The following is a 19,902-nucleotide window of genomic DNA, read 5'->3' as shown; positions in this document are numbered from 1 at the left end:
GATACAGGATAAATGTTATACATTCTTTTTTTTAACACTGATATTTTGTTTATTTTAGTATGCAAAATGACAAACCTAAGTAGATCTGGTGAAAGCATGAATATGATACATATTTCTGATGTTCCATAAAATGAACAAAATTGATTTCATTGTGAGGACTCGCCACACTGGCAGACTGCTCAGATTAGTACAAGACAAAAAGAAGAATGACCAAAAAAACAAAACATCAAGAATTGGCTGCCAGCAAAACACTAAGATCCAGTAAATTTTAAATGTTCATTCATCATATTGATGTAAATGCATATATAAAATGTGTACAGTTGTATATATGCACATACAGTAATGTAAATTACTTAACTTGAGCTTACTGTACAAAAGACATAGTGGAGCAGGACACCTTTTTTTTTTTTTTTTTACTCTCTTATTACTTCAGTATAAACATATACAAACAAACAAAAAGGCCCTCTGGCTTCAGAAGCTAAAAACTACAATGGACTTAAAAAAAAAAAAAAAAAGAGAAGACATTCACATTTCATAAACAAACTGAATGATTTTAATATCCTGTCCCTCTGCTAGCATGGCCGACCCTGGCCAGAGGAGCAGCATTGGGTGCGTTGGATGAAAAGCCTCTGATGTGCTGTGATGGATCCACCCCACCTCCCCAGGATCGCCCTGTCTCAACAAGTCTGTCAAGTCCACTAGGTCTCCCTCTGTGTGTGTGTGTTTGTTTGTTTGTTTGTTTGTTTGTGTGTGTGTTCGAGGCTACGCCGCAACCTCTAGGGAGAGGACGGGGCTTTGCTACTGTAATGCACCTGGTATCTGTTAACAGGCAGGCCTTTGACCTGTGTGTTGAGGCGGGTGGTCTTGCAGGGGATCATGTCCTCTTCCTCCTCACCCATGAGCCAGTCGTGAACCGAGCGCTCGGCCACCGGGGGCACGTGCTCCGCCAGCCAGCCGCGGTGCCACTTGTCGAAGCGCTCGTGCTGGTTCACCGCCACTCTGTGCTGAGACTGAGAGGGGGTGAGAAATGGTTGATGCCGAACATTCAGATAACCTATAATCTACCTGTCTGGAAGCAACCTGGAAGGTGTGTAGCTGATGCCAAAACCAAGACAGATAGGACTTTAATTGGTAGAATAAGATGTTTGGTCTAGAATGGGTCGCTATGAAAAGTTCATTTTGATTCCTATTAGCTTTGTCAACTGACATGAACCCTTTAAATACAAACAATATCACTAACTAAATACATCAGCACAAACACAACACCTTGCCACAAATGAATATATCCCTGCTCCGGTTTTATGGCCACCTTACCTTACCTTCAGTTTAGTTACCTTAAACCACAAAGGAATAGTCATAGCTACCTTCCTGGCTTTGACCAGCGCTCCGCGGCGGTACATGTAGTCCTCAGAGTTCATGACGAACACCATCTTGTGGGTGTTAAGCTTGAAGCGGCAATCCAAGCTGCCGGCACTCTCCACCCCCAGTTTCCGGTGCCACTCCCGTCTGCAGCGCATTGCTTCCACCTGGCGCACCTGCCAACGTCTGAAGTGCCTCAGGTTCCTACAGACAAAGAAAATATTTCCATAAATAGCGTAAATTAACCCCGAAAACAGTTTCTCCTGAACCAATCAAGCTAGAGACCAAACCAACTCTGATTCACATGTTTAAATTCAAGCTCTGAACTTTATGCAAACAAAATGAAAAGCAAACCAGATTTACTTCGGTAAATGCCCCCTAGAAATACCTAATGTGATTGATAAAAAGACCAACTGGTTGACTACTTGTGTAAACCAATATAATAAGAGTTACTAAGTGCTTCACTATTACGGCATAGCAAGGTTAAGATAATGGACTGGCAAAATGATGGAAGAACTGGAGAATTGCTGTTTGATTAGTTAAATCAATTGGCTTTATATGGCAAACATACGGACATCACAACCAAAATGCGTGAAACCCTGTCTTACCTGGGCAAAAATACAGGTTTAAAATAATAGCCTTCCGTCTGCGAGCAAAGAGCTGACTCCGTCCCTACAAACTGTTCCATATAGCTGGACAGACACTGGAAAAGTAAAGAAAATGCCATCAATATAGAACAGTGTCATAATGTTTGGGAGCGCTAACAATGTTACTAATGTAATAATAACCTCAACCAATCTAGCCATCAAAACCTGGAACATGCCCTATTGTTCTGGGGTTGCCTGAGGACACGACCGACACAGACTGATCGGTCTAAATTCCAAAAGGCAATACAATGACTTTCCACAAGGGCTAGCAGTGCGAATGTCTACTGGGTTCTTTACCTGTATGTCCAATGGGTCATCTGCTTGGGCCTCCTCTGTGTCCAGCAGCTCAATGGTCAAGGTCACTTGGCCTTTGTTCTGAATGAACATTACCTACAAAAAAGGTCCCACGGCAGCAAACAGGTAAACATGAAATGATGTCGGTTTTAGAATGCACAAACTCTAGCCGCTTCAGTTCTACAAACAGTAACGTATTAACCCTTAACATCACAAGACTCTTCCCAGATATCCATACACTGAAAAGCACAATTTATTGATGAAAGTTTTATTCATGTTTTGAGACTATAATGTTCGGAAGGTTTATATGGGGAGTGCAGAGTACTTGGACAACATTTGCATATGATTGGACAACATTTGCCGGATATGATTATTTAATGACATTATCTGTGATTGTATTATTCCATACCCACAATTTGTGGAATGCGGAGTGTTCAATTGGTTGATTTAGCTAAAATCGAAAGACACGGATGGCGACCATGACACTGAGCTTGCGGTTACGATTGGATTCTAATGAGGCAAACCCACTCTCATTTTTCCAGAGAAGTGCTTGCTAAGTGACTTACACAAACGTCTAACGGCTCCTGCATTTGTCTTCACCCCACACTAAACTTTCTTCTCCCCAAAATACTGTAAATCAGAATCCTTTGATAGCTACCCATTAAAGTAGTTCTATTTTTGGTTGAATTTATTGATGCGATATCACTGTGGATGCATTGTTGGGGCCATTTGTTTTGTTACTAACCAACTTTGGAGAGAGTCGTGTGCCATCAACAACCATAGGGACATAAATAACATAAGTTAATAATCTACCTAGATTAAAAAGGTTATGTATGTATCCATTCCTTCTAAGGGTTATGTTTCAATGCATAGTATGTGAGCAGAGTTTGATTCATTCCACTCATTGCTCTGCCACAGGCTCTTAACGTTAACGTCCTTCCCGAAACGCACTGTTTCACGTGGGAGGCTCCCAATTCTTCACCCTTCACAGGGTTAAACTTCTCCCCAGTTGAAGCATGATCTAAATCTAGAATTTGTAGCTAATCTGCTTTATTTCACCATATGATTGATTTGTCTTGATGACATTTAGAGGGTGAGAATTCTAGTCAGCAGAATGTACAAATGTTGTGGCATAGGTTGAGTGTTAGATGAGAAAGACCTACAGTGGGACAAGGGAGCTCAATCATGCATATTTATTATCATATTTCAATACAAGATAGGGCTATACAGAAATGTAATTAGCCATTTGAGCTCTCAGGATAACTAAGAACAATGTTTTAGTGAGTGAAGGAACATCTGAATGGCCCTGGTGACCACTAATTAATGGTGCAATAACACACAGTTGAGGTATACTTCCAATCACAAGTGGGACAAAAGGACATGAGTAGGACGAGATCGGTGCACTCCCAGCATTTACGTTTCCAGGGTAAAACAAGCGAACATATTTGGAGATGTGATGGTGTAGTTTAAGGTCATGAGACATACTATACAGTCTTCAAGAACCAACAGGTGTAATACCATTATACATACATTATGTACAAAACCGTATATAACAGCTAACAGCTTTAAGCAGAAAACATTTTCAACATTCAAGCTCAAAAAGGTTAACTTGTCTCCCCCAAGGGCAGGCTGTTACCTTGAAGCAGTTCTCCTCAGCCATGACCCTTTCTGACTTCCACTGGTAGCTAGTCTCCCAGCCGGCTCGAACACACTGGGATGACAGGTTACCGCCGGCAGCACCTCTCTTCCTCTCTGCCAGGTACAGCTCAGCCACCTGCAAGCAGACCTCATCACTCACCAGGTGCTGCAGCTGTGAGGAGGAGAGGAGAGAGACAGACGTTACATGGCAGCCCAGAGAAAAAAAAAATCAACATCTTAGGATCCCATTACTCAGAAGTCAAGACTGACTTGGTAGTGACTGGTGAGTTACTCCACCTCAACAAGCCCAAAAACAATGACAGACAGCAACATGCCCAGATTGTTCTACAATCAGTTTGGCAGTATGTAACATCACTAGGATTCCGGAAACAATATTTTGGTGAAGTATAACCTGATCTCGTAGACAGTAATCTAACGTATTGCACGTAATCTGGCAAAAACTGTTCATAAGGGTCATTATATTCAACCACTAGTTAAACACCGTCGGTTTAGACCTAACCTCTTGATTCATAACAGTTAGCTTACCTTTCATTAAGGCCATTCTGAGTGAACTCCAACACGTTCAAGCATAATGGCATGTAAGCATTCTATTTGACATTAACATAAAGGTGAAAGGGCTTTGTAAAACAGCTGGTGCCATACGCACTTCATAAAATATTTTTGCACATCCTTTGTGTGCGTTTTATTAGGCTACTACCATCAAGTTGTTTTAAAGAGAACATTGATGAGGAAGGACACCCATTAGTACACGTATACGACACCTGCATTTAATCCCAAAATATTATTTAATCTGATTAATCACAGTAATAATCGATAGAGGATCCAAATAGTTCTAAGTTGCAGACCTCATACTAACAAAGCCTTTACCAAGCCCACCTCAACCTCCAGTGTACGTTCCTTTACCAAGCCCACCTCAACCTCCAGTATACAGTGTACGTTCCTTTACCAAGCCCACCTCAACCTCCAGTGTACGTTCCTTTACCAAGCCCACCTCAACCTCCAGTGTACGTTCCTTTACCAAGCCCACCTCAACCTCCAGTATACAGTGTATGTTCCTTTACCAAGCCCACCTCAACCTCCAGTGTATGTTCCTTTACCAAGCCCACCTCAACCTCCAGTGTAGTGTACGTTCTGTGTTTGAAAAAATTATAGACAAATGTTTATCCAACCTACTGTATGTAATCATAGATCCTCAATTATCTCAGTTATTAGATTTTTTACAATGTATTTTAACCAGTTACATTAAACATAGGATTCATATCTGCATAGTACCAAATAACCAAGCCAGATAATGTCGGTTAGCTAGCCAGCCACTGTAGCTATAAAACATCACAACAGGATCAGTTGGACCAATGCAGAAGTAGAAGCTATTGTCATTTGGATGTAAGAAACCGTAATCAATACAACCTGGACAACTGCAATATTTGTCACATGAATGCAAACATGACAAAAAAAAATACGAAACAAAAACTTTACCCCAACAACTCAGTGAAAAATATGCAAACACAACAGCTGCCAGAAACCTGGAACTGCTTTCATTTGTTCCACACACTCTCTAAAAGACTCATCAGTGCAACGAGTGCAAAAGATCCCCTCAGTTCAAATGGTAATTCCAATCTTAACCATCAGGGACTAGAAGTTGGAGCAGTTAACTCTCCCCTCTGGAACCAAATAAATACAATAGTGGGGATCCTGGTTTTGATTGTTCCATAAACACTACACATTAATCTCCCGTTCCTTTAAATTAAAATGATTTATAAACACATTGATGAGTTAATTGAGAATTGTTAATTACTGGCTTAACCACTAGGACACCATGTGGCCCCAAAGTAGATTTACTATTTCTTTATTTTAATACACACACAACACACATTTATCTAATTACACTTTCAGTTTTCACTGTCTGAAAACAATAGATTGTATTACCTTTTTTGGCTAAAGTACACTGGATTAGCCACTAATGCGAACTGAAATGCCTTTGGAGCAAAAGTAAAAGGTTACTACCTGTTTCTAAAGATCTACCTTCCAGTAGGTTCTTTTCCACTCTGGTTTAACACTTGACTCATTAATAATTAGCTGGATGAAAAGCTAATTAAGTCTCAAATGGGGTTGGAGAGAAAACCATAGTAAGGGAAAAGAGCCTTAATCTAAAAGTTTCCTCTGGGAAACACTGAACAAAACACTGGTTCCCATCTTCTCACAATAATTTGTCTCTGGCTTAGCAATCATCTTAAACTTAGATTTTCCTAGTCAGAATTGAAGAAGACTAATGGAAATCACTTGGCCACCCCAGGGTTATGAATTACCCAAGGCATATTTGGAAGAGGAATTTTCCTATGGCCCACTTCTAAGGTGTGCACTAAAAACAAATCAGCCGCAGCACCATTAAACCACCAACCACTGAAATCCTTCTTAAAAAGACAGAAGAGGAACAGAAACTAAGACTATTTCTCTGTATACAACTCTAAGAAAATTGCAGATTCCATCACAACATAACCATAAACTTACTTGTGTTTTACTGTTGGCTTACTACATGTAGCCATTTAAACATGGAGCCAGTGAAGTTTTAGTTTATCCTCAACTAATCCTCTTTTTTTTGGGGTTCCTGGATGAATCCGATACCCGGTCTTCTGTGTGGCAGACTGCGTCTCAAACCACTTCACTGTTTGATAACGGGTAGTCAGTCACTCAGAGACATTCGCTCTTCTTGGTGGGCTCCGCTTAAGCAATCTAGAAAGGTCAAGGGATTCTTCCACAACAAGCGCAGGAAGGGCACCATCTAGTGTGGAGCGTCTGTGTGTGACTTCTGACCAATTCTAGTACCTTTAGATAGTATTAAAATTCAAACCTTTCACAAATGGATGCTATACAGTCAGAATATAAATTGAATTACATTTGGATTGTCACAAATCTACACATTATTGCTTGAAGTCCACCAAATTTAATTTATACAAATGCCAAAAAGCCTAAGAAGCTCTTTCAGCATTGCAGAGATATTAAGATGGTCAGTAAATAGCCTTCTTCACTAGGCAGATACATGCATCCTTCCTAACTCAGTTGTCTGAGAGAAAGGAAATGAGATTTTACTCCGAAGCCAAAAAGAGAACTGTTACAGGAGAGAACTGAAGTTGGATTTAGACCAAGATATTTAACAGATTCTCATATCCAGAGAGAAACACAGCAGTGAGTACATACGTTTCTAGGCTGGCCCCATGTGGGAATTGAACCCACACACCCAAAGCTGAACCTTAGAAGGGAGCTACACATAAGCGACAGTTGTCACGGATCATAAACATTGTAGTTAATCCACAAAACAAATTATCCAAAAGACAGACTGAAAAAGAAGCCGAGAACACAGATCAAAATACGCATCCGGGTTGCAATTACATTGTTGTATTTCCCAAATATCTTTTGACCTGAGTGTAAGCCAATATCACAGATGAGACAGACATTTCAGCTACACCTTTAAGGGAAAGAGGTTACCATAGTAACCGAGCCAAGAGGAGAATTCCTTCTGCTGCTATTCGCTAGCTTGAATCTGACTATACTGTAGTAATCTGACGTCTTAGCTAGCCAGCGCAGTTTAAACTAACAGTGAAAAACCAGAAAGCCTGTGAAATAAACAATGTAAACACACAATTAGTAAAAAATTATTTTGCCCAGCTGAAGAGTCTTTTTGTTGGTGCCACTGCTAAGTGTTTATTTTTTGGGAAAACTAGTAGAATGAGAGAGCAGAGTAACAATAATAATAATATTTTAATACTGACTGAAGTTCATACAATGGTATCGTACTTTTATATATGTACTATGACTATTACTACTACAGTAATCTAAATCAAATGTGGTTTGTTCATCATTGTATTGTACTGTTGCACAATACAATTACAGCTCTTTGACAATACCAACAAACTGTATTTCAGGCCAAAAATTAATGAATTTGAAAATGGAGAGAGACAGAGAGATGGACAGCTGTCTGACCTGTCTAATGATGTTCTGGATGAGCTTGTCGATGGTGAATCCGATGTACGCATGGATGGTGAACATCTCCCGTAACGTGTCCTCATACTGTGTAGACTCCAGGTTCCCATCCAGAAGACTGCGCACCATATCTAGAAACGCTGGGTAGTACTCCTCCAGTTCTACCTCGCCTGTAGAGCAAGTTCAAAAAGGTCAGTGATCAGACACTAGCTATGTTAAAGTTTTCAGCAGATTCTGTAGCCATTATCAAAATGTGATATAAAATTGCCTGGAGTCTGCTGCATGGAGAATTCAGCCCACTGCACTCTCCCTAATTTGCTGTCAAATGAAGTATAAAATGGCCAGAAAACATTTAAAATTTAGTTTTAATTAAAAGTAAGAATTTCAGCAAAATAAATTACAGCATTTTGGAATTACTCACCAGTCAGAAAGCAGCACCAATGCCTAATAGAGAATGAAGCTTTTTTTTTTTACCTGTCCCAAAAAAAAAGTGAACTCTGAGTTCAATGTCATTCTCAGCCTTGTTAATGTTAGCTTAGGGTTTCTGGTTGCTAGCTATAGAGAGACAGTCTTCTTTTGCTGTATGCAGATTTCGTAGGTTTCCAGGTAAAATGCGCTTTCTCTAAATAAGCCAAGGAGAAAGGCCGCCTCACAGAATGCGATAGGCTGGAAGGCTCGCTGAAGGCGACTGGTCTAGGACGGGACTGCTGGAACAGGATTGGCTGGAAAGTAGCGGTAGTCTCCAAAATTTATAAATTCACATTCCACTGGCCCTGAGCTGTCTGTGTTGCTAAACAACTCTTGGAGGGCCTCATTAGCTTACACAACATGTTTCTGGGGACAAAACTATTTTTTCTACTGAAAAATGCAGCTTTTTTACCTAGTGCAGCTTTACGGTTGAAAAATATTTCAGAAATTGTCAAAGAAGGCCAAATGTTTCTCCTGCCATGTGCAGATACACAAACAGACACGAATAAAAGAATGAACTTACTGGGTTGTTTAAGGCGGAGCTCCATTGCTAGGTCACTGGCCTTATCCCTGCGACCCTCCGCCATCAGCAGTCTCTCGCGGTTCTGTTCAGCCCGGTGCTCCAAGAGCTGCCGCTCTGCCTGTCGATACACCCTCAGCAGCCGCTGGCACAGGGTCTGATGCAGCCGCAGGAAGAAGTACCAGTTATTGTTGACAAAGAATAGGTTGTAGACCCCATCCAGCTCTTTCTGGTGCTCTGCCTCAGGGTCTCTCAGGTCCACCTTCTCCCCACCCTCTGGGGCCAGGGGCGCGCCTCCCTGCTCCGCCGTCCGAGGAGAGGTGCAGCGCCGCCGCCTCGACTCCCCGTTGAGCTGTTGTTGTTGTTGAGGCTGGCCACCTGGTGCCACGGCTGCTCCGGGCACGCCGCCGGCTCCTCCTCCCTCCTCCGCGTCCGCCTCCTCGTCCGTCCACTCCTCCGTCTCGCTGAGCTCGCCGCGGCGGGAGAAGAATAGGTCGGGAACAAAGTGCTGGATGATGCGCTTGATGTGGTCCTTGTCGTCCTTGTGGATGGTGGGCTGGCGCTTGACGTGGTAGATGATGAGCGAGGCGGCGTCCTCCAGTATCTGCTTGTCCTCGTAGGTGAACACCATGTGGGGCTCGCTGGTCGCTGGCCCGCCGCTCCCGTCGCGGCCCTGCTGTCCGACACCCCCCTCCTCTGTGCTCTGCTCCTGCCGCTGACGGGCCAAGGATACAGATTAGACGCCGAACACAGAGGAACACCTTCTCAAAGACAGTTTGATATAGCAGCGGGCGGATGCAGGAACATGTCGATCTGAATGGACACCGGAGTGCTCACCTCATCGTAGACGCTTTCAATCTCATTGAGCAGGCTCTTGGATCGCAGCGCCTTCATGTCGTTCTGCTTGAAGTTGACGCCCTGGTGGTCTAGAGACTTGAGGTAGGCCTTCTCATACTGCTCCCTCCAGATCTTGTTGAAGCCTTGCTGGGCTTCTCGCCACTCCTCTTCTTTCGCTTTCAATCTACAGACATGGCAATAGAGGATATGAGAGAATGCAGGGTTTGGATTAAATTCATTCAAGTGTGTGGGTGCGCTAAGCTTTTTGACACACACACTGACCTCTTGAGCACCACAGGCACGGCAGTAGCGGGGCTCCTCTTCAGCCCCTCTATAATCTCTGGGGCCTTGTCCCCGTAGATACGGTAGACCGCTCTGCGCTGGATGACCTCAGAGGTACCACCAAGACAGTCGTCCAGACGGAAACGGTCCTGGTCCTCAGGCGACAGACGGGACAGCTTTTTCTGAACGCTTTCCAGGACCCGGATGGTGGCCAGGTTTGTCTCTAGGACCACATCCAACTAGAGGAAACAGGTCAATAACTAGAAGGTAGGGTGATAGTAATGCAGTTCTGCTCAGGGTGGAAAGATAAGTAATTGGTGGTTAGTTGGTGGCTGAAGCATTTCGGCTTACCTCAAACCTTTCATCCTCACAGCGATGAAGCTGCTCCTCGTATGGGGTTTTCTTTGAGCTGACAAACGTAGAGTCCTCTGACCATGAGGGGAAGGAAACCCAGGTGTCATTCAGTACCTGAAATTACAGGGAGACAGTGTTTGCTTCACTTCCATTTGAGAATGTTGCAAACACCCCAACGGCATACCCAAGCCTGATTTGACTTTACTAATCACACCATACACAACACCCTGAAACATAAGTAAAATGCACTTAAAACACTTTTGCCAAGTTTAACTCTGAATACATTTAAAGAAACCACTGCAGACCAAACATAACCAACAGCAAAGCAGTCACACATAAGAGAGCAATCGACATCCCAGACGAAGCCCCAGACAAAGCCCTCCACAATGGAATGTCAGGGCAGGAATGGGAAATCTTTTCTTGTTGTTGCTTGAAGCAAAGGACACCTTTCATTTATGCACACCTCTTTGCAGATTGCGGTGCGACCGCTGCATTTCGGCTGCTGGTAGGTCTTGGGCAATGCCCTGTAGCTGGAACCCAGACGCTTGCAAGAGGCATAGTCAACCTCCCTGCCCCCGCCTCCTTCCATGTAACGGTCTGATAGGCCAGACACTGAATGAGAGAGCTCTTTGTCTCCTAGAAATGACTTGAACTGAGTATAGAGCTCCGGAAACTTCCTGGAAGAATAATGAACATGTACAAATGAGTGAATGGCTCAAGGGGAGACTTGGCGAAACATGCCCTTCATACAGTACAATAATATCAGTATGCATTTATTTACTGAGAGACATCAGTGACTGTTCCCTCTGAAAGCTCCCACGGTCCACTGCAAGGTCCCATGGTCCACTTACCCCAGAAAGGGGGTGACGAGCTGCAGCAGCTCTGATCCCGAAACCACTTCCTGGTTGAACAAAGCGATGCAGCGGAGAAAGTTCTCATACACCTCCTGGCTCTTAAACAAACGGCGAACCTGCAAACAAATTGACAGGTTGGAAATGTCATTGATCAGCAAAGCTTTCATGTTTGTCACATCATTAACTCTGACTCATTCTAATGCTAACATTAGGGCTGTCTTGGATTACCACATGGTTTCCTAGAATTCTACACATTGCCAGGGGGCTGAGAAGATCTGTGGTATTACTGGTACTTTCATGCAGTGTTCTTACTGAGGCATGGCAATATGAGAAAAATATAAAAAATGTTGGATTGTATGTAACAGAATTGTTAGCAACATAGCACCCTGCATCCAACACCTTGCTTAGGTTGCAATGTAGGGGCAGTAGAGGGCACTCTGCCTGGTCTAAGCATCAACCCCCAACACAATAAAGGAGACATTGCCCTGTATAGTTTGGTCTTGTGGTTGGGACGTTAAACAGTTGTCCTAACTCTATGGCCACTAAAGATCTCAGGTCACTCATTGTAAAGCTGTAGGCGCATAAGGTGGTAAAAAAGTTGCAATAAATAAAGTAAATAATGATAGTGTTTCTCGCAATCCACATGCCACAGAAATCACACAAAATCAACTCATTGGATAATAGGATTTAAATGTGGTAAGAGGCCAGGTGTGAATTTCATGGATTATAAAAAGCATACATCTTTTCAACCATTTTACCAAGTAAGTGTGAAGTTGTCAACATGCTCAGTACAATCCCATAAATAAACACACAGCTGAAACACACACATCAAAACCTTCTTCAGTGGTTTATATCCTTCCGCTTTTGATACAGCACAGCAAAAACACAAAAAGTAAGAAAAAATCCAACACGTGACACTGCACCACTGAAAATCATCTCCTGGATTAGACTGCAGTGCGCACAGATCGCCCTCCATTGAAATTAATTTACTTCTGGCAGCCGCATATAGCATGATGCAAATGGTGTATATGCAACATAATAAGGGTTTTACCCCAGGGTCCTGGCTAAACTGTGAATCTGCCCCATATACAATCAATGGCACCTAAAAACAATTCCCTCTGCTCCCATTTACAAAAAAAGTATTATAGGGACTACAATGTATGCAAAACCATATAAAACTCACTCAGGATAAAACAGTGAAACAACTGGAAAGTTTTTGAATAATATGCTCTCTCAACACAACATTTTATCGATACACTGAAACACAAAAAATATTTTCTTTATTAACATTAAATGCGTTAGATTATTACAGGACTCTATATAATGCAAGTGTTTCATTTGCTTCTTTTGGGACATAAATATACTCTGAAGTCAAGTAAGTGTATATGCAATTCATACAACAAAAAATATCCAACATGGAGTATTTGTGACTAAGTTTAACAAGTGCATTATTTCACCCACATGTTGCAACACTACACCTACAAATCTGTAGCCTACAGAAGAGCACTGAATGGTTCATTCCCAGGAGGTAGTTTTTACAAAAGAATCTCCTGAAGTGAGTTTTCTAGGTTATTTACAGTTTTGTTTACATGCTTGGAGGTTTTCAATGTAACTTTGCTTAAAAAGGACATGCTAACAAAGACGTTGAATTACTAACAGTATCAAGCTACAGTAGTGACATTCTACCATAGACAACTGATGTTAACATCCTTTCAGGGACAGCTAAAAAGATCTTTGATATTGTGGCTTAGACTAATGTCACAAGATCTGGGGGAAATTGAGCAGCAATAAACACATTACCCCCTGCAATTGGTTCACTAACTTCAAGTAAACTGCATCCAAGTAACATTTCTAAGCAAGCCAAGAGCTCCCCTTGGATGTGTTCAATCAAAACTGTTCATTGTCTTCACCCAAACAAACAAAAGCTTAAAATGAAGCAGTTGATAAAAAAAAAGTATAAGGTGTTGTGGAATTTTACAATGTTTGTCCTTATGGATAATTATCAATGAGAAAAATGAATTACAAAAAGGTGAATAATTAATCGTAATCTTGCATTGCAATACTGAGAATTTAGCAAAACAATCACAATATTATTGTAGCGTGACCTAAGAATCTGGATAGAATTCTATCATGGGACAAGTAAAACAATAGTCGGACAAGAAGAATGTAGGCTATGCTTGAAATAAATCCTTATTTACCACAAATTACAGAGATTGCATGCACCAAATGAATTCAACTGCAAGTTGGTAGCTTTTCTTTTTTTGTCACAAGATGTGTGTCTGCCTACAATTTTACCAATTGAATTCTCAAACATCATAATGAAAGAGGTTGAAAGAGCTACTCATACTTCATCAAAAACTTGTCTTAAGTATGAGTACGCAGGTTGAAACTTATAGCACACAATATGACAACGGTATTTCTGTCGTTTATTTAATTGTAGGATTTTATTTTACTCAACAGCAGTGGTAGCCAGGCTGCTGTAAGCTACCAGAAAGATCAGAGTTCAAATATAGATTTCTAGAAGCCCTGCGCAGGACACTATTTCCTTAAATTAGACTAACTCCTGTGTTTCTCAGTATTTGACATTGTGTTGTTTACAGAGTTTGTGGTATTTGAATGTTAGAGTTTAAACTGCAACTGCTTACAAAGACTAGACGGATTCAAGCTAGTGAGTGACAGATACATTCACCAACAGAGACAAGTCAGTGATTCCGTTACCATGGCAACCTTACTGTCCTTAGAGTGGCAGCAGACATTTGTTTTCTGATATTTAAGAGTCTTAGTCACAAAAGTTAGGACCTTTTCCAATATATCACGTCACTACTTACTGGGATTACATTTATTATGTGAGTAATATTACACAGCATATTCAAGTGTTATGTTTTCTAAGTGTCAAATTTATTTTGACAGGTAAGAAATCAGATAGCTATATAAAGATAAATCTACATTAAAATGCGGTTGGTACACCAAAATGTTAGTTTTTGAGCACCACAGGAATTGTATTTCTGTTATATTCCATACAAACATTCACAAACGCTGTCAGCCCACACTAATTACCCACTTTAGGTCAAGATATTCTGCTATTGGACGTAACAAATCTGCCCCAATTGTCCAAAAAAAAGTTAATGTCAAGCCCTGAAATGGCTACCTTTAAACACTGCTTCTTCATTTGCCTTGTTGGCACATTTGAATGCCATTTTGAAATTGGCATTTGTACCCGAACATCCCAGTTGTAAAATACAGTCGATATAAAAAGTCTACACACCCCGGTTAAAATGTCTGGTTGTTGTGATGTAAAAGAATGAGACAAAGATAAATCATGTCAGAACTTTTTCCACCTTTAATGTGACCTATAATGTGAACAATTCAATTGAAAAACGAATTGAAATCTTTGAGGGGGAAAAATTCAAAAATCACAATAACCTGGTTGCACAAGTGTGCACACCCTTAAACTAATACTTTGTTGAACCACCTTTTGATTTTATTACAGCAATCAGTCTTTTTGGGGTTTTGAGTCTATTAGCATGGCACTTCTTGACTTGGCAATATTTGCCCACTCTTCTTTACAAAAGCGCTCCAAATCTGTCAGATTGAGAGGACATCGCCTGTGCACAGCCCTCTCCAGATCACCCCACAGATGTTCAATTAGATTCAGGTCTGGGCTCTGGCTGGGCCATTCCAAAACATTAATCTTCTTCTGGTGAAGACATGCTTTTGTGGATTTGGGTGTGTGCTTTGGGTCGTTGTCGTGCTGAAAAGTGAACTTCCTCTTCAGCTTTCTAATGGACGCCTGAAATTTTTGGGCCAAAATTGCCTGGTATTTGGAACTGTTCATAATTCCCTCCACCCTGACTAATGCCCCAGTACCAGCTGAAGAAAAACAGCCCTAAAGTGTGATGCTGCCACCACCATGCTTCACTGTGGGTATAGTGTTCTTTGGGTGATGTGCAGTGTTTTTGCGTCAAACATACCTTCTTGGCCAAAAAGTTCAACCTTGGTTTCATCAGAACATAACACATTTTTCCACATGCTTTTGGGGGACTTGATGTTTGTTTTTGCACACGTCAGCTGGGCTTGGGTGTTTTTCTTTGTAATAAAAGGCCATCTTGCCACCCTACCACATTCATATGAAGAATACAGAAGATGGTTGTCACGTGTAGCACACAGCCAGTACTTGCCAGAAATTCCTGCAGTTACTTTAATGTTTTTGTAGGCCTTTTAGAAGCCTCCCTGACCAGTTTTCAATTTTGGAGGGACATCCAGTTCTTGGTAATGTCCCTGTTGTGCCATATGTTCTAAACTTGATGATGACTGTCTTCACTGTGTTCCATGGTATATCTAATGCTTTGGAAATTATTTTGTACCCTTCTCCTGACTGATATCCTTCAACAAGTAGATCCCTCTGATGCTTTGGAAGCTCTCTGCAGACCATGGCTTTTGCTCTGAGATGCAACTAAGAAAATGTCAGGAAAATCCTACTAGAACCGCTGAACTTTGTGATTAATGACTTTGAAGTTTGAATGTGATTGGTTAATTCTGAATACAGCCACATCCTCAGTTATAAGAGAGTGTGCACAGTTATGCAACCAGGTTATTGTAAGGTTTTTATTTTTAAATTTTCCCCCTCGAAGATTTCAGTTTGTTTTTCAACTGAATTGTTCACATTATAGGTCACATTAAAAGAGGAAAACATTCTGACATGATTTGTCTCATTCTTTTACATCACAAAAACCTGGCATTTTACCAGGGGTGTGTAGACTTTATATCCACTGTACACAAAACCTAATACTTGTAGTAAAATGTCTGCCCTTCTCCATTTGCCTAATCGCACATTTAGTAATGCTCATCTACACATTCCACTAGTAATATACATATACTTAATACTTGTAAATACTGGTGCATAGGGTACTGGTACCAGGCCAATAAAACGCAAAAGAGCACTAATCAGCACTTGCGTGTAATTTGTTCAAGCAAATACTTTGGTGTTTCAAAAAAACAATTGTTCTATAAAATGTTTTATATAATATAAAAAGTGCATCTATTTTAAATTTTTCTAAATAATATTTCTAGTGTACTCCCCGATTGATATTTTGTTAGAGGCAATATCTACATTCACTGTGAATTCAAAAACTTGTGGTATTTTATGAAGAATAGTGACAAAGTCAATTCTACCACAAAATTCATATTTGCTTGTTCTAAATTGTTAAGATGTTGCAGTTATATACATATCCATTGCCTAAAAATGTAATTGTCGACCCGAAAATACTATTATTCCGCCCCATGATACAGCAGTAGTGGCCCGCAATTAATTAAATATAAGGGAAATAATGGCATTACCTTGTCAAAAAATGTGAACTCCCGTACAACTCCATGCTTCCCAACTGAGGCAAAGGACTGGTCTTTGGAGCATGAAAACTTCATCTTTTTCTAATAAAAACAAAAGATATAACCAATCACATACAGTAAAAGTCTTCTGGGGAAAATGCTACGTGCATACATTTGGAAATAAATTCTAACCTTGAGCAGTGGTGTCATGTGTGGCAGCAGCATTGGTCTGGGTCTTTTCTTGCTTTGTTTGCTGATGTCCTCATCATCAGCTCTCTTTAGGTGGTCCTTCCCTGTCAGGGAACTGCCAGTGAACTGAAAGGACAGAAAAAACACTAATTCCACTGAAAATAATTTATGATGACCATGTACGCTCCTAAAGAGAATTCCTAAAGGGAATTACTAACCAGTGATCTTTTAGCATCTGGTAAGAACTGTCCAAACTCAGCCAGTAAGTCTTCTTGGCCTTTGAAAAGGCTGGCTACTTTGGAGAAAACTTCATCTTCTGTCATCCCACTACTACCTCGACCCCGACTCTCCTTGACCTCAAGCTGCTCCTTCTGAAAACAGAAAAACAAAACAGGAATGTTACTACATCTGAGGAACAGTAACATGATCTACAATAATCTGCTACCATTTGAAGTGGACAATTTTAACTTCACTTGAAGCAGATAAACTAAGACAGTGTTTTCAATTGACAGAGGAAAAAAGCAAATTAATTACCATATTGATGACACAGTGTACCTGGTAAGTGTGTAGTATCTCAAGGAATGATCTGTAGATCTCTGGATGGTCTAAGAAACGGTTTTTGATCTTGTTCACGTAGCTGATAGCACTGTCAAATTCTACTGGGCTAGGCTCCGAGGCTGGGGGGGACACGGAGGACGACTGTGGCTGGGACTGACTGTCTCTGCTGGGGAGTGGCAAGGACAGTCTACTAGGAGGTTCTGGAGGTCCAGAGGACGAGGAGATGCTTTCAGGTGATGCCACAGCTTCGCTTTGAGCAGATCCAGCTTCAGCAACCGATGAGCCAGTGGCACTCACAGGGCTTGTTATACCCTTTCCCTGACCTGGGGAAACCTATATAAAAAAAAGAAAAAGGTGGACATAAATGTAAACTTCCCAGTGGACTTGAACTTCAGTCTTAAGAGCAAGGGTGATCAATATGGTCTGCTCTGTTGGAGAAGAGCTGTCAAACTCTGATATATTCATACATGACTTCAGCAGTACTAGTATTATTTACGTTTAATTACTGATTAATAAAATAGGGTTACAAATGTGCAGTGGCCAACAGAAGTCTAGAATGTCTAGAAACCCAACAAATACACTATTGGATAAACCCACCTGGGCAGAGAAAGGGGACTGAAGGAAAACCACTCCATTCTTGGGAATCTCTATTCGGTACCCTGGGGGCAGGAAGGCGTTGAATCCTAAAACAAGGTCTGGGTGGCCGTGGAAGAGCTGAGACACACGGTTTATAACCCCAGGGGTGTCAATGCTACAAAGAATAGAATGGTTTTAGTAACATTTCACAGCGACAGATGTAAGCTAAAATAAGACATATTAAGTAACTTCGGTACAATCAGTAAATTCAATATCAATGAATGGGAACAGATACTGTACCTTTGTGATTTAAATTCTTTCATTATGTCAAGAAATTTGTTGTATATTCCAGGGTCATTCCCAAATCGTATTTTAACTTGGTCCAAGTATGATAGGGCATCCTCAACCTGCAGGTAAAGTTAATGGTGCCAAATGACAATTAACTATTGGATATCAAAGTGCCCCTCCCCCGTAAGATGCAAAAAAAAATGAGCGAGTCCGCGTTATCATCCAACAGTGTGCATGTGTAACTATCGTTGATTAATTTCACATTCACAATCGGGCAAATTAATATTTGATGTTACTCAATGCAGTCATTAGCTAGTTGAATAACGTCTATCTTACTGACTTGGCCACTACAAACTAGCTACAGTATCCAACTAACAACAGTATTATTTGCACCTACACTGCAACAAACAGACAATATAGCTGAGAAAGAGAAAGGATCATAGATAACGTTAGCTATACAGTACATAAAATCGTCAACTAGAGACTACTAACTAAGCTAACAAAACGAAGGTCGCATGTTGCACACTGATCACTGAACTAAAACGGAATATAACTCATTTGACAAATGGTATTGTTGACAAAACCACCTTCATAAAATCTGAGCAGGCAAGTATGTTACTGGCTAACGTTAGCGGTCGTCTGAATAACCGTGTAAACCAGAAAGCAATAATAGCTATTTAAAGAAAGGTCTCCTCAGGTTTGTGCCAACACAGAGCACAACCTCGTTATAGACATAGCAAATGTGACTTTGTTCCGGCAGTGTGAGGAAAAAGTGAACAAGCAACTTCAGATGTCCGAAGTTGTCTGACAATGGAGCTACTAGCTAGGTAGTCAAACATGTACTACTGGCTGTGCTGTAGCCTGTAACGTTATCTGCACGACCAAGTGAATGATTGCAAAAATCATGAACAACGCTATCAAAGAACCGCTACTGTAAGTTAGCTGGCGTTAGCTAACCTACAAGTACCAGCATGTATGCGACAACAAACGCCATATAATGACAGTACAGTTAACTTCGTAAAATTACATGTAGCAAGCTAGGACCCTTAATATTACTGTACCTAGCAAACGAACGTCAGCTAACTCGTTAGCGTCGAGAGAAACCAATATCTGACGAACACAAAATGGTTCTGATGAACACTTTTCCCTTTATGTTCACGTCTCTTACCTTCAGTTTTTGAAAGTGCTGTTGTTGCACTTGCTTTTGTACAACATAGGCCTTTTCTTGAATTTGGTTTATTTGCTTCGTGTTGCTATGTGTCTGAATTTTCGCCATTATTCCAGCGATAGTAGCGGGCTTATAGAGCCACTACTACTACTTGATCAAATGCTTCGGTATCTGGTTGTTGGTTAGCCGACAAATCTTACTAGTCTTCGTCGGGAATCTAGCTAGCTAGCTAGCAACGCTTAGTTGGCTAGCTAGCTAGTAAGAGGTAGCTACCTAGCTAACGTTTGCCAGCAAGCAAAAGAGAGAAAATCCAGCCAAGTATGAGGATAAGCTACACTACAACTCGATGCGACTTTTAATAAAACGCCATTATCCGTCCAACGAGTAACTAGCTACTGCTGGTACGCTGTGCTAGGGTGAAGCTTCGGAAAACAAGCTTTGAGACAATGGTTGCTGATTATGTTATTTTAAATAAACTATTGCCTGTCTCTTTAAATTCGGCGGCAGCTGTGCAGTCAGTCTTGGCGTCCGGAAGCACATTTGACC

The 19,902-nt window shown here is 41.2% G+C and overlaps 1 protein-coding gene across 2 annotated transcripts; it reads right to left on the bottom strand.

The window, feature by feature from the left end:
- Window positions 1–498: 498 nt before the first annotated feature.
- sin3b (SIN3 transcription regulator family member B) lies at window positions 499–19,892 on the bottom strand. 2 transcript variants are annotated; one of them, XM_010871966.5, is made up of 19 exons: window positions 19,357–19,892; window positions 18,201–18,307; window positions 17,922–18,075; window positions 17,301–17,657; window positions 16,985–17,137; window positions 16,770–16,892; window positions 16,590–16,679; window positions 11,250–11,368; window positions 10,862–11,075; window positions 10,396–10,512; window positions 10,045–10,283; window positions 9,763–9,946; window positions 8,929–9,640; window positions 7,938–8,107; window positions 3,937–4,110; window positions 2,304–2,396; window positions 1,968–2,062; window positions 1,365–1,563; window positions 499–1,010 (listed from the first exon to the last, which is right to left on the bottom strand). In XM_010871966.5, the coding sequence occupies exons 1-19, from the start codon at window positions 19,462–19,464 to the stop codon at window positions 777–779; spliced, it is 3,642 nt and encodes a 1,213-aa protein (XP_010870268.4). In that variant the 5' UTR covers window positions 19,465–19,892; the 3' UTR covers window positions 499–776. The 2 variants fall into 2 exon arrangements, with proteins under 2 accessions (XP_010870268.4, XP_010870269.4); XM_010871967.5 differs by having other exon boundaries at window positions 17,322–17,657.
- Window positions 19,893–19,902: the final 10 nt, after the last annotated feature.

Source organism: Esox lucius, chromosome 8 (genome assembly GCF_011004845.1).
Source record: "Esox lucius isolate fEsoLuc1 chromosome 8, fEsoLuc1.pri, whole genome shotgun sequence".
NCBI lineage: Eukaryota > Metazoa > Chordata > Actinopteri > Esociformes > Esocidae > Esox > Esox lucius.
Note: the sequence above shows the minus strand (reverse complement) of the source record. Positions and strands in the feature narration are given on the sequence as shown.